At 36.6% G+C, this 14,993-nt stretch overlaps 2 protein-coding genes across 3 annotated transcripts; both read right to left on the bottom strand.

Annotated features, from left to right (window-relative positions):
• Nucleotides 1-1,180: 1,180 nt before the first annotated feature.
• On the bottom strand, nucleotides 1,181-6,276 carry LOC147855857 (uncharacterized). Of its 2 annotated transcripts, none has more exons than XM_087330407.1 (3): nucleotides 6,173-6,276; nucleotides 1,540-2,636; nucleotides 1,181-1,450 (listed from the first exon to the last, which is right to left on the bottom strand). In XM_087330407.1, the coding sequence occupies exons 2-3, from the start codon at nucleotides 2,624-2,626 to the stop codon at nucleotides 1,434-1,436; spliced, it is 1,104 nt and encodes a 367-aa protein (XP_087186533.1). In that variant the 5' UTR covers nucleotides 2,627-2,636; nucleotides 6,173-6,276; the 3' UTR covers nucleotides 1,181-1,433. The 2 variants fall into 2 exon arrangements, with proteins under 2 accessions (XP_087186533.1, XP_087186532.1); XM_087330406.1 differs by having other exon boundaries at nucleotides 6,148-6,242.
• Nucleotides 6,277-8,601: 2,325 nt separating this feature from the next.
• On the bottom strand, nucleotides 8,602-13,083 carry LOC147855858 (F-box family protein). Its single transcript, XM_087330626.1, has 10 exons — nucleotides 12,868-13,083; nucleotides 11,091-11,246; nucleotides 10,801-10,874; nucleotides 10,246-10,324; nucleotides 9,981-10,091; nucleotides 9,651-9,825; nucleotides 9,226-9,341; nucleotides 9,069-9,141; nucleotides 8,927-8,987; nucleotides 8,602-8,818 (listed from the first exon to the last, which is right to left on the bottom strand). Exons 1-10 carry the CDS (start codon nucleotides 12,976-12,978, stop codon nucleotides 8,758-8,760), a joined length of 1,017 nt encoding a protein of 338 aa, XP_087186752.1. The 5' UTR covers nucleotides 12,979-13,083; the 3' UTR covers nucleotides 8,602-8,757.
• Nucleotides 13,084-14,993: the final 1,910 nt, after the last annotated feature.

The raw sequence follows: 14,993 nt of genomic DNA on the forward strand, positions 1-14,993 counted from the left end.
TCTCTCTAGGGTTTAGGGTTTAGTTAGGGTTTCCTTCCTTCTTGAATGGGTTTTAGGGTTTATCTCTCTTGAGGGTGTAGGATCTTGCTCAATGAGGGTTCAAGTCTACAAGATCTAAGGTCTTATTAAGATGTTGGAACTTGGGTTATTGAATGGGTTTTAGGGTTTATCTCTCCTTGAGGGTGTAGGATTTTCCTCAATGAGGATTCTAGTTTACAAGATCTAAGGTCTTATTCAGATGAAGGGCCTTATCTCATACAATTCATCTAAGTGATGTCGAGGGTTTTAATGATGGTGTCGGTTCACACTACAGACGAAGAGATAGCAAGGTAATTTACACTCCCATGAATTACTACAGCATGTACATATGCTACAACGGGAAATTGATTTTCGCAATTACCACATCTTAGCACCGCAAAAAACAACTTCTCCCTCCTAAGGATTGACCTTTATGTAAGTTCACTCTTCCTATAAAACCTCGAGACTAGATGGTCTACCCTCCCATAAGTATCTTGTGGATTTTGGACTATGAATTTGGTTCATCATGAATGTTGTTCGTAGTTTAAATTGGTAAACTGTGGCACAACATGAAAAGTAGCATGTAAACAATGAAATTACATGAAATGAATAAATCAAACTGGTCATGCATTATTGTTAGAATCAAGAAGAATAGTCCTCAATTCCAATTTCTTCTTTCTTACATTCATAAAAAAAAACTATTGCATTTTAGGCAACTAGGGAAGCCATTGAAAAGCTATCTCCGTCTTTGACATTACAACTCATGTTTCCTAGATATCCCAACAAGGAAATGAGTGGACATGTGATGATCTCATAAATGCAATAGCAAATATCAATGCATATGCATAATCCAATCCATTAAGTCAAATTCATAGAAACTTATATATTAAAATACACAATAGAATCATTGACGTATCTTTAGGATGCTTCATAATAGTATAATGAACGTTGAGAGATAACCCTGTGTGAAGCAACTATATTCAATCAAAATCAATAAAAACTTCACAAGAGAGATTTGTCACAAATTCTAACCCCCATGTTTTGGTTTTCTTCAAAAAAAAGTATTTTACTTCAAATACAATGGTGTGATTGCACAATGGCATGATTTAAGACAAATGATTACACACAAATTGCATCTTTTCATTTAACATGAATTGGTAAATATCATAATGCTTGCTTAAACTTTCATTTAACATGAATCGCTGTCCCAGCCAATAGCACGCATTTGATCAACACGCATTGTAAAACAAGAAACATATCTGTTGCTTGGAATACATACAACTGCATTAATCCACGAAAGGTGCAATAGTGCAACAGACTACATTTGGACAAAGGGTTCAATTTTGTACAAGTTGGATATGGAGAAAGCATTACTCCAAAGCTTTCTTTGGTTATAGAACAGATCCAAAGCGCATCTAGTTGTTTGCATATCCTACAGATACAAAGCATTTATACACAGCTAAGAAGGATAATGAATCAATAATGACAAAACACATTGAACCATGTACAAAAATCAAACACCTTGCTTTGACATTTGGGAACTAAGCCATTCAAATATCTCATTTGATTGAACGCTAGTCATCTCATGAAATCCATAGGCAAGATTGAGAAGCTCTTGCACGTGCATGTCCCAAAGCTTGTAATAGTTGCCAGGCATTACTTGCCTTTCTTTTAAAGGCATCATCCAATTCATTGCCCGACCATCCAATCTCATGAAATTATCATCACCAATTACACCAGTCTCCTTGAAGACTTTGTATATCTTATGAGACATCATTGAATCAAGACCCGGAATTTTGGTGAAATAATCCGGTGTGACAATTAGTGGGTAACACTTAATCTCATTGGTATCGATTCCTTTGCTTCTAAGCATGTCAATTGCATTCTTGATAAGAGACACCCTCCTTTTATCCTTGACCATATGTACAAACAATGTTGGTGGATAATTTCTACCGATTTTCATTTTATGAAACAGCCCCTCAGAGATCATTATCACTATAGCCTCGAATTTATATTCTCGAGCTAAAGCAGATACAAAGAATCCACCCGATGATGCACCCAATGCTACAATTGGACGCCCTTCAAGTCCCTTATCCTTTATCCAAAAAGAAAGAATACTCATAACTTTGGCTTTATCACTAGATATACTCCAACATTCTCTGGTGCTTGAAATTGCTATCACAGCATATCCCTTTGTTAGAGCATGCATAACAATGACTCTCTCCTCTGGGAGTCCAAGGCACTCAGCACAGTTGGTGCTTTTATCCCAAAAAAATGTTGCTCTTCCATTGCATCCATGAGCAAGAAACAAAATAGCCTTTGGACTAGCCAATAATGATGCAGATGGAACTTGCCATACAACTTGAGTTTCCTCTATATAGTCCAACCTTCCAGACAATGCATAGAGAGGAATATTACTCTCTTGAGTTCTGATTGTTTTCACAAACAATAAGGGTTTCCATGCTGCAAAGATGAGTACTGGAGCTAATATTATAAGAATTGTCGTCAGGATGATTTTGTGCCAAGTATTGACTTGAGCCCGGAGAACAACATAAATGTTTTGCAAAGTTGGATTCTGGAGATTCCTCTCGATTATTCGCCTAGCCATCTTACTAGTTCTGTAGTCGATAAATGTTTTATAAGAGACAAAAGACCAAAATCAAGCTTGCATGTATGCATGAAAAATGATGTGAGTTCTACCCCTGTTCACAGTCAATAGACTATACCTAGTGATGCATCCACGAAAGAAACTTGCACACAGGCCAACGCAAGTTGAATGGAAAAATTAAAACACCAAAATACCCGACATGGTGGACATTCACCAGAATATCCTTGAGCTTCTATGAATTTTAACCACAGAAATTGTCTGGTATGGAAACTTATGGGGATTTGGTGTTTTGCCTCATTCAGAAATTTAAATCTACAAACTATGCCTTCCTCATTTCTGTTTTTCAGAAGGATATAAAGAACACTGATATGTCTCTTGGAGATTTCAGATTTGGAAGTTTTACTAACAAATTAATAAATAAATTGAAGAGTAGAATAGGACTGGACAAATTAATCAATCAAGATACCCATAACTTGACATGCCTAAAGAAAAGATATACCACTTATGAATTGTCCCTGCACATAGCAGATGCCATAAAGAAAAGTTGAGGGGGGCTAATGTTACAATTATGAGCATACTGGTGGAAACTATGTGCAAGCTATTATTGAAAAATGAAAAAAAATCACTTTCAACCAAAGCATGCCACGCCTAGAGAAATGATACACGTCTAAGAGCCTTCATGCAACAATTTGAAGACGATACAGTAATAGACTGTATTCATTGAAAAGTGGCTATGGATAGCCAATAAACATGCATGGTCCTTTTTGTCAACCATGATTGTATCTCTTCCTAAACAATCAGTCCAATACTACAGCCTATAATTTGTAACAAAAAGGATATGCTATACCATATGCATGTTCATGTAATGTGATCATGTTGTCATGGCCATCAGTGTAACACTAATGCAATCTCTCTGTTGGGTGGTTTGACAAAGTCCAATATTTATCAACCCCCAATCTCTATCCATGATTTAAATGGGTTTAGAGTGTTTCAAGAAACTGTATTTGGTAGTTCTAAAGTTCGAACAACTGTGTTCATGTCCTATGAAAAAAATTTGTATGACCACTAGCAATTAATATGGCAGTAAATACAGCATGGTGAATCTAATGATACAACTCAAAGTTTAAGGAGCTTATAAAAATAAGGATAAAAAATAAGTAGTCAACTGTTTAAAAGTCTTTTGGGCATTATATATTGGCAATAATCTCAATTATCAGATATTTTGCTTGGTTGCAAAAAAAGTCTTTTGGGCAATAAACATTTATCTTTCTCGAAATTATACACATATAAACTAACAGATATTTAAAACACCAACAAAACATCAACTAACATGCATTTCAATAGCTGAAAAACATGTTTTCTGACATCATAAGCCAAATTTTTGTGAAATTTATATTCATAAAACCAGTATAGTTCAAAAATGCTGGCAAAAACTCAAGTACACTATTTATTCATAAATTCCCACACAGAATGTTAAAACTGTGCACATATATAAGATGCATAATACAAAGACCAACTCATTCAGGAACTCAAAATGGAAGAGACAAAAGTCTTCATGTGCAAAACCTCTGAGTGCAATTAGCTAAGGCTACCCTTTCTATAAAAGGTCACTGCAAATCCTAACAGTTACATTGACCTATCACATTAACTATGCAACGACACCACACATACCATAGGCAACACAGTCAAGTGGGGTGGTCCGTTGGTACTTGATCACACCAACAATTCTCAACTAGTAGATAGTTTATAAGTCCATTAATTAATGGTTCAAATGAAGATTTTTTGAAATAAACTGTAGTGTTCGAAAGAAGAGTGAAAACATTGAAACTAGTATATATCAAAAGAAAAACAAGCAGATAATCTCAAGTGAAAAGGGTTTTGATGCATTGGAAAAAAGGGTTTTTTGCATATTAGATCCTAAGATACCAGAAGTGACACAAACATGATATACATACATATAAATAACTACTGCTTTTTAGATGCTTGGGCTCAGCTCCACAAGCTCCCCACAATTTTCCTTTTGCCCCCAACCCCAGGATATTGGCTCATCTTTAGAGTGTATTAATCAAGGCACACACAATATTCCTAACAACTCCTTTGTATAGTTTGAAATGGCTTCTGATACCCAATACAAAATCGCCGCACTCCAGTGATAGTTTTTGATGGATTTCTTCCAGCTATTGATCGTGCACATGCATACTTTGACCATGGGTATAATTAAAAGCAAAAAATTTGAATACACCTACATTCATACTGGCATATGTCCACCAACAATGGCTTGATATATTCCATGTTTGCTTTAATATTCACTACTAATAATGTTTTCTGTACAAACATATACGGCAGCACACATCTTAACCAGCCACATCAATTGCACAAATACCCATTTTTGGCAGGGCCATGTTCCTCCATTTCCAACATCACCCAATATGCTTGAGATGAGTGCAAGGTGCAGCACCTTGTCCAACAAGGTTTTCACATTGGCAATCAATCATAGAGGTTTAGTGTTCCATTGAGGGTATGAGACCATAGTCTATACACATCTCATCAAATACTATTCCACTCTCCTTCACTACGCCAGCATGATTACATGCCACAAGAAACATAATGAAAACGAGCATATTTGATGCAGTGTCCTTAGCTCTCATCCTTCTATAAAAGTGCAAAATAACATTTATTTGACCTGACTCTCATATCCCAAAAGCAAGGAAGTACAAGAAACAATGTCACACATGAGAAGTTTTTTGACGGTTTCTCTTGCCTTGTGAGACATGCCACACTTAGAATACATATCCACAATGTTTCTCTGCAACAATCCTGGCTGTCTGGCAGCAATCCATGTCATAATATTCGTCACCAGGAGATGTTTGAGCATTCCATGTGACTTCTCCACACTATACACTTGGAATACATATCCATCAATTCGTTTCCAAGCAAGACATTTTTTTTGCAACAAACCTTGCCTTCTAACCTCCGCATCAACATCTTTCCCCAATCTTGAGGGTTCCAACAATGCCTCCATCTTTCAAAATGCAAGCAAAGGTAGCCCTGACCTGGAAAGGGGGAGGGGGGAGAGGGGGACCTGGTCTGTGGGAGCAGGCAGCCATGAGAGGTGATCATTTGATTCTTTTCAATGAGAAGTAATCGTTGTTTTCGTGGTGTTGATATGTATATTGCGTGTGTGTCTCTTCTGGCATCGTAAGTGCAACAAATCAAATCACTCAATATAATAACATACAAAATAAAACTGACGAATTTTCCTAAGATGTTAGCTGAACCATAACCAAAATTTACAGATCTAAGTGTTCTGATCACATTCGTAAACATGAAAGATCTGTATCAAACCAACTGTCATAATCACAAAAATGAATCTACTTTTATTTAAAATGGGGGAGAAAAAAATTTTATATGTTTGGCACAAACATGGACCATCCGGTGGATCAGAAAAACAGGCAGCAACGATAATGGCAATCCTACTAAGCAAGCGATGGAGAAAATCAAACACGCACGAACACTCTTACTTGGAAAGAATAACAGAGCGCTTACTCTGTTCTTCGTCTATCTTCTTCCTTCTTCAGTTGTTGGTTTCTTTTTCGAGTCGACACTTAACAACAAAACCTCAGAATTTGTTTATGAAGAGTTTCATGTGTTGTGTCCAACAAGGGCGTCTCTCTTTGGACATGGGGTTCTTCTCAAGGTTTGCAATGATTTTTCGTGGACACGTTTAAGTTGTGCCGAGGTTTCGATTCCATTCGATAAGTAGACCTCGAGATTTTGTATAGTCTCTAGTAAGCTTACATTCTGTGACATCGATTCCATTCGATAAGTAGACCTCGAGATTTTGTATAGTCTCTAGTAAGCTTACATTCTGTTACAGTTGTCTGATGTCAATGGAGAGAGACCCTCGAGATTTGGTTAGGATGTTTAAGGTTGTGGTCCTACGAATATGGAGATCGCAAGACCTTTAAGGTTTCATATGAGAGGGAGAACATAGGGTTGTTAAGGATTTTTTAGTGCATTGAATTGTTAAGGGTTGCACAATGGTCATAGTTAATGTTTTAATAGACATCCTATTATTAATTTAATCATTGAAAGGTTTTAGGGTTGTTTAACATGTTATTACCTCTCAAATTAAATACCTTTTTCACTTGAAGTGTCATGGCATACTGGGTAAAGAAATTTCCAAAGGATAAAACAAAATTTCAGACCATATGAATCGGCTAACACTAAAGTGCTTTCAAAGGCCAAAATTCCCAGCCATAAGATCAACAATACATTATAACGCTTTTAGAGGCACACCAAAAATAACGATCAAAACTTCACCAAGACTAGGCTACATGGAAGAAAAAAAAGCCTTTGGAGTTTACAAACCCCTTTGCAAGGTCGACAACCTCCTTAATCACCAAACATTAGTAAATTCATTCACATGAATGCTATTGGTTTCGGGTCCCTCTCAAGCTATATTGAAGCACTATATTGTCAATTCATTCCCTTCTCAATTATTTGAGGGCAAGACATCGATACACCCATCAAACTATGAGGGCAAGGCATAAACGCATCCACACCAACTTTGTGCTTAATTTCACCGGCCTAGCCACAATCACATAGTCCCATCGATGTGTTGTCCTTGTGACAAAACACCTTTGCTTTCTCAACTTCAGCCATTTGTCGTCATCTAATTAATTCTTCGAGTTTTGGATCATGGTGGTATTGTGCATCTTGAAGCCATAGAATTCACCATGCATTCATCATCAAAATTGCATACATAATTTCCATATTACATGGTATCCATGCCAACACACCCATTGCAGTTGGAGGGATCATGGTCATTAGTTTCTTTGGATCTGTAACTCCCATTGCATCTGCATTAAAATAAGAGGAATATGCAAGGATTCTTTGAATTCCAAAATGATGGCCATCTTGAACTTCCACATGTAATTTGTCCATTGTGTTGTCTAGACTCACCTTGCCAAGAGTTCCACTTCCAACACCACTTGTTGGGGCCATCTACACCATTTTACCTAACACTCTAAAAGGTTGTTTAATACAACATGGTCAGATATTATTCTTAAATCTAGATATCTTATTAAAAGTGTTCTTAGACCATACTTAATGATACAAGGCGAGCTCTATGCATATGGGTTATTAAGCAAGCATGTACAAATTTAACTCCATGGCTAGGAATGTACACATGCCATAAGGCGATTTTGGGTTCCATCGAAACGCTTTGTATTATTTAATATGTAAAGATCCAATATTATCTTTTAAAAAGCCAATTGATTGCATCAATGTAGAGAAACAAACTACAATGAGCCTCTATTGGATACATTGGAGTTTGGTGATGGGCCCTTATATTTATTAAAGTTCAAGCATTCCCAAGGATGGTAATTTACCATGCAGTAAAATCTTCTTCCAAAGCTCTAGAAGATAAAATACATTGTCTCATAGGTCAGCGTATCATATGTCTTATCAAAGCCTACCATCCATCAGAACATGCTTTAATAGATGCAACCTACACAACAAGGAATTATGGCGTCCAGATTGTAACAAGTAACAATGATTTGTAAAGCTGGCATGTGATCGAATGTAAGGAGGGCCCTAACAAAGGTTTGTATGTCATACATTGAGGGACTGATCACTCAAGATTCCTGTTTCTCACTTTTCTGCAAACTAATCTCATGATACCTTTGTCAAGGGATACCGTTATGATAAGATCGATGCAACAACCTACAAAGAAGATGCAGTAAGCAAAAAGGTTGGTAAAATCCAGCTCCAAGGTCGTCACAAACAAGAATTCGCACTGTTAGGAAGGTTGTCATAATACATTTCTAGATTGGTGAGGAACCTTTATCATGCATGATTCCGAACTCCTTGAGAAGTCAGTTACGATCACCATACTGAAACTCGTTTGATTCCGTAACCAATGCTTTGCATAGTTTTGCTCATAACAACCACAACATTATTGTACACTAAAATAAAAGCCCATTTAAACTTTTCATTTTGATGCCTTGCACGAAAATATTTATATTACAATACAAAGATATTCATTTTAACATAACCATTTTATAAAGACAGCCATCACGAGACATAGCTTTGCAACAGTTACAGCCCATATTCCAATTCTGTTAATCTTAGAAACACTTCGGCATTCTCCATGTCTTTCTCAGTTTCGAACCTGGATAGACCACTTCCCTGCAATAAATAATTAATGTAAGCCTCTCCTTCCTTCAAGCATGCCTTAGAAGAAGTATATGGCATTAACATTATAACAAAAACTGAACATAGACAGATTATTCTTACCTCAACACTGCCTCAAGTTCTCTCTCATCGTCACAATTGTAACCAAGAGAATAAGCTCTCCCTGTCAAAAAGGACAAGATGACAGCAAACAAAATTATCAAACTGTCTGAACGTTCAAACCAACTATAACCAGTTACTTTACCTAAGCGGCCAGCCCCCATAGAAGGCTCTTCTGCCTCCTCTAATACTGCATTATTATCCATTAGCTGATTACCCTGAAAACATATTAATATGATGATAAGAAAATCAAATCAACAATAAAAAAATACGAAAAAAGTTTGCTTGTCAATGATCCCTACAGAGCCTTCCTCCTCCTCTGCTGATAACCAACGATCAAAACAACGTCCAGAGATGGTGCATACTAAGAGATCATTGGAAGGATCTAGTATTGTTTCCCGGCAAGTATCATCACACACTGCAGAATAACAAATGCAGCAACACAGGCTAACATACTATGAGAACATACATCAATTAAATGCACATGAATATAAACAGAATAACACGAAAAACCTCAAAACACCCCTGCATTTTTCTTTATTTCCTCAAATGTCCCTGCATCAACTCGCCGCTCAAGCAATTATAAGGTTAATTCATCTTATTCTACTCTCAGGGGATGACCGAGGGCATTTGGGGAAATAAACAAACAGTTGGGCATTTCTGGCAATGAAAAAACTAGGTAATATTTCTGAGTAATAACAAAACATTTGCATTGAATATAGTATACCATGCGCTCTGCCAGTTTTTTCACATAGAAACACATCTCCTATCTGAAAATATGAGCAAGCTTTGCCAGAGCATACATGATACCCAGCATAAACATCAGGCAGCCCGTGGCTGGTTCTCCAAGAGGTTATTTGTTCAGCTACCGTTTTATCGAGGATAATAAGGTCATCTTTTATCTGCATCACATGCAATCATTAACATATTTGATTACAAGTCATGGCACAATGGCACTTGTAAACTACTTATTCACTTCCATTAGAAATATATCTTCAAATGCCCAATACATTCATAACACAATGCATGTTATGGTACATCAAAATTGCATATCAACCTGCGTAGGAAGGGGAGCCTGACTTCTCTTTGCTGCCTGCATCTGTACGTAGTATTCTCGAAATTCAACAGGTGTATTCCTCACAAACTCGATCATATCTGCCTTATCACGCTGTTTTTCATGCAAACACACACTTCAGTGAGACTTCCAATAATATTACGAAATGCTGTACTTACTATCAGTTCACCTCCAAATAAAATTGCTTCACAATCTCCTAAAACATACCTATTAAAAGAAAATGGTGATCAAAGGAAAGATATAGCACCTCAAAATAAAGTTGTTTCCATGCACAACCTCTCGGCCTTGTACTGCCAGCTGCTGGTAAGCCCCAACGCAAGCAGTATCTATACAAAGACCCATAGCAAGAAATGTGATATACATGAGTTTAAAGAGATTGATTATCATCATTGGTTGGTACTGTTTGGAAAGCAAGACCCAATAAGCCAAACTTCATATCTTCTGTAAACCAGCTTCCTAAGCATTTCACAAAAGCTATTCCCAAAGCTCTTAGGATTCCTTATTATGTACCAAAACCTACATTCTGTTTTCTTAGATGTACATTAAGATGCCTTTCGTAGTTCATTTTGGATCTGAATATACAGGTGAATAGCAAGACCAACCATGTACTCCTCAAAAAAGAAATACTTGTAACTATACTGTAATTTGTAGTTCTTACCCCAAAGGGATGTGAAGGCATGTATCAAAAACTTCATTCCTTTACCCACATTGGAGTTCATAAATACTAAAACAAATATGATTTCTTCATTTCTGCATAACTAACCTATGCAGCAAAAATAATACTTAAGGTACTGCTACTTACAATCTTCGCCAAAGAGATTCATCGGATGCAACTTGCCGAAGAAACTGACAAACAACTGCACAACTGACAAGGTCCTGGAAAATGTAAGTACATAAGAAGATATTCAATTAAGTGAGGCATTATGATATACACTCTTGCCTCTAAAGCAAGAACGTGGCAATGCATACGACATGAGAGCATGTATATATATATATAGAGAGAGAGAGATATAATGGACACATCAGATAAACTAATACATGAATGCAAACATAATATACATAATAAGAACTGAACAGCCATCTTCTTCTAACCTCTGATGATAAGAACTTTAAGATATTTTGAAAGAGTTCCAAAGGGATTTTGCTGAAGTTTCCACTCTCAATTGATGAATCAATCTCGCCCCTCTTCTTTGATTCTGAATGTATCTCAACACAACGTCGCTTTGATAATACATAGGAGGTATCTTCCTGCTCAAAGACCATGTGTAGAAAATGAAACCCCCACAGAAACATGTATTTGATAGTTAATGCACAACAATACGCAAGCACCCAAGTCAGTGCCACCATTTATTTGTTCTCTTTACAAACTACAATGGAAGCATGTAAAGCAGAATTCTCAACATAGTTTCATCAAAACCCCAGTTTTGGAAAATCAAATCACAAGGGGCCAGGCAAAGAATATCATACAATCGCATAATAAGTTTTAGAATCATTTGAGAAAATCTGCTTCAAAACAAAATTTTGATTCCTTCTACATCTAGGGAATAATGAAATGCCATTTCAGTCTTCCTTCATATGTTGGGCAAAAGACAGAAGGCTATGCATCTTCATCAAGCACAACCAAGTGCATCAATCAGCAATCCTTCAATTCCTCTCTATGCTCATATGTAGAGAAATGTGAATGTCAATTTTAGACTTCCGTCACAAATTGAGCAACCTATGGGTCAATATTGGCCTCTCTATGGACGCTAAAAATATCTATCTATCTAAATATCTATCTACCTTAGAAGAGTATCTTGCCAAGACCATCCTCATTCTACATCCTTTGTGTTTCTATTTCATCTGCATTTCCTCATGCATTACATAATTCCATGTCATAACAAGGTAATGCTTCATCATTGATGATAGCTAAACAAAGAAACGTCACATCCTATGATATATATGCTTCATCTAAAACATTTGCTAAACAAACACACACAAATTGCAACATTTGAGGAAATTTGTTATCATAGTATGCACCTCATATTGCAAAGGTGAGCAGGCATGACCATCCCACAATCTGCTAGGTTTACATTCTGGCAGAGCAGATAACAAATTCCACACATACACGAACAATTTTCAGCTCATATCATGGAAATTTTCCAAGACACGCATAAAACAAATAATCAAAACACATAAAGAGAAAAATGGGAACTCACTTGTTTACTTCATCTGCAACCTGTAAACAACATTATGGGCAGAAACAATAAGAAATTTACTGTTTTTTAAAAACGGGATATGGTACAATGTGTGGAAACCATCAACTACGCCATATATTGGTAAAAACCAATCTAAACATATAAAACTTGATAAACCCCGAGGTGAATACAATCAAAATCCATGTTTCTTTAGTTTCCTTGCAGAAACGAAGCTTTGAATGTGCTTTTCAAACTTAATGACTGTTTTTTGTCAAAAGCGAAGACAATCAAAATCTCTCAATAATGCTTTAAAGTTTGAGCTTAAAATATGTTCAAACTCCGGTTCTGTAGAGCAAGGGGAGAAAAGTCGAAGATGTAACAATTACCTATATCGCTCTTTAATCGCATTAAAAAAATTTACTAAATTTGAGACTAATGTAATCAATAAGCAAAAAGATAACACTTCAAAATCTACGATTAAAACAGCTCTAAAACTTCCGTTTCTGCATACAAACGCAGCAAATGCCGAAGGTTCTGGTGGAGTTATATTTCCTAAATTTTAAACGAGACCAGAGGCGAATACAATCAAAATACTACGAGAAACGCATCGAAATTGAGATTAAAACAAATTTCAGTTTCCGTTTCAGAAGATAAATGGACGAAACGTGAAAGGGACGTAGAGAATTACTTACCTCGCTATCTGAGCTGGATGCAGAATCGAAGCTCAGAACTTCTGCTTCTAAATACTCGGCCAAAGTGTCGTCTTCTTCAGAAACAGCAGGTGGATCGAGCGCAGAATCCATCAATAGATAAGTGTCCAGGAGAGGGAATTCGTAAAAACTTCCGTTAATCTTTAGGGTTTTCTCAGAGACAGATACAGAGAGAAGAAGAAGCCATGGCTTCCTTCTTCGTCGCAGGGAGAGGATCGATCCAAACGCTTCCACACGTGCCTGCGCTGGTCACGGGCGGTTTCACACTAGGCCGCCCAATCAACCAACCAAACGAGGCCCAACACTCGGCCATGACTTACATATATCGTTTCATCAAAAATTGTCAAGAGGCCGGTGGGCTTCTCCATCGATCACTTCTCGGTTCAGCATAACATAATTGTTATCGGTAGCAAACTATATCAATATGTTAACGCTTCATGTAACATTTGTTCATATCAATGGCGAACTATATCAATACTTTAATGCTTCATGTACGTTGTTGATATCAATAGCGAACTATATCAATACGTTGATGCAACTATGGGTGTCAGTAGCAAATTGTATGGATACGTTAATGCAATTGTTGATGTTAGTGACGAACTATCGCGATACGTTGATGCTTCGTGTAACACTATCGATGTCAGTAAAAAAAACTATATGCCTCATATGACACTATTGATTTTAGTAGCAAACTACATTGATACGTTAATGCCTTCGTGTAACACTATCAATGTCAATAGCAAACTATACTGATACGTTAATGCTTCGTGTAACAATGTTTAGACCCGGACCACGAGTTTGTTATATTGATCTAGAGTGTGTTGTTCTTATCAACAATGCCAACAAAAATACATCATTCTTGTATAACAATAAGCAATTCACACTTGAGTGGATCGTCGATCAAGCTCGTATGATTTTTGGGTTTGTCGACTTGCTTGGGCCTCTCCCGTATGTCTCCATTGGAAGATGAATGCTTAATTGATGTTTTGGACATGTGGTCGGTAACTTCGAGATCCACCCAAGTTTTTGTACCAATGTGATTGGAAAAAATCACAATGCTTCATGCTTGAGTGATTAATTAAAACACCTCCAAAGGTTGATGTTTGTACTATGTTAAGCGTAAAATCATATTGTCAGCCCCCTAATCGTACCTTATCCTTTAGAGTATAATGCATGATTAGTTCATCCACGTGCATTGTGCATATGAATATGAGATATGAGATCCCTCTAAACGAAGATCGTTCATTGTTGAATCCTTAGGCACCAAAGTTCACCCAAATTCCATTTCTTAAAATTTCCATATATTTACATCAATCATGTTTCAACTTTGCATCTCTAAACATTTGTCATCCAAGTAGGACCTTGAACACTCCTGAAGCTTTCATCTCAAATTATTTGGTCAAATTAGGAACTCCTTTATTGGCTAGCGTATGAACTAATATGGTGTTGTTGGTATTTACACATTGAAGCTTATAGGCTCTCATTATTACTACATGGTTGTCACTGTTTTTTGTATTAGATTACTCTTTATGCCATCACCCATGGCTACTTGTTTCATTTCCAACCTCCAAATGAGTTAATTGATATTGGTCCAAGTCATCAAAATATGGAGGGAGGCCAACAAGTTTCAATGCCACCTTTTATTTGACGTATGCTTGAATATGTGCATCAAACTAATTCATTGTGCATCAATGGAACTACAAACACATATCTTCATTAGAAGGAGAATGTTGTCAATGGAATGGAGTGCATGTAGATGATTCGATTTATTGATAGGAGATGGAGACCTTTCATGGTTTCCTTACACACATCAAATAAACAACCTTGTAGAATATAGAATTGTTGCTTTTGCTTTGTGAATTCATCCCATTGTTTTTTTGTTATTCAGAAACATTGAAGTTAAAGTTCAAGGACATATTGTTACTCTGCAAGGATCCAATGGTATATGAGTTATTATGGCATGATAACACCTCGCATGAAAAAATATTGCATTGTTATGCCACTCCCAACAATGTGCAATTGAAAAAGAATAAAGTTTCAATATCCAAATATGCACACATTACTTTGTTTGAAGTTTCATCATATGCAAACCCAATAGATTTGCTATG

The sequence above is a fragment of the Azolla caroliniana genome, unplaced genomic scaffold (assembly GCF_043228905.1).
Source record: "Azolla caroliniana isolate FFs.n. ecotype wild unplaced genomic scaffold, voAzoCaro1.0.p SCAF_14, whole genome shotgun sequence".
Classification (NCBI taxonomy): domain Eukaryota; kingdom Viridiplantae; phylum Streptophyta; class Polypodiopsida; order Salviniales; family Salviniaceae; genus Azolla; species Azolla caroliniana.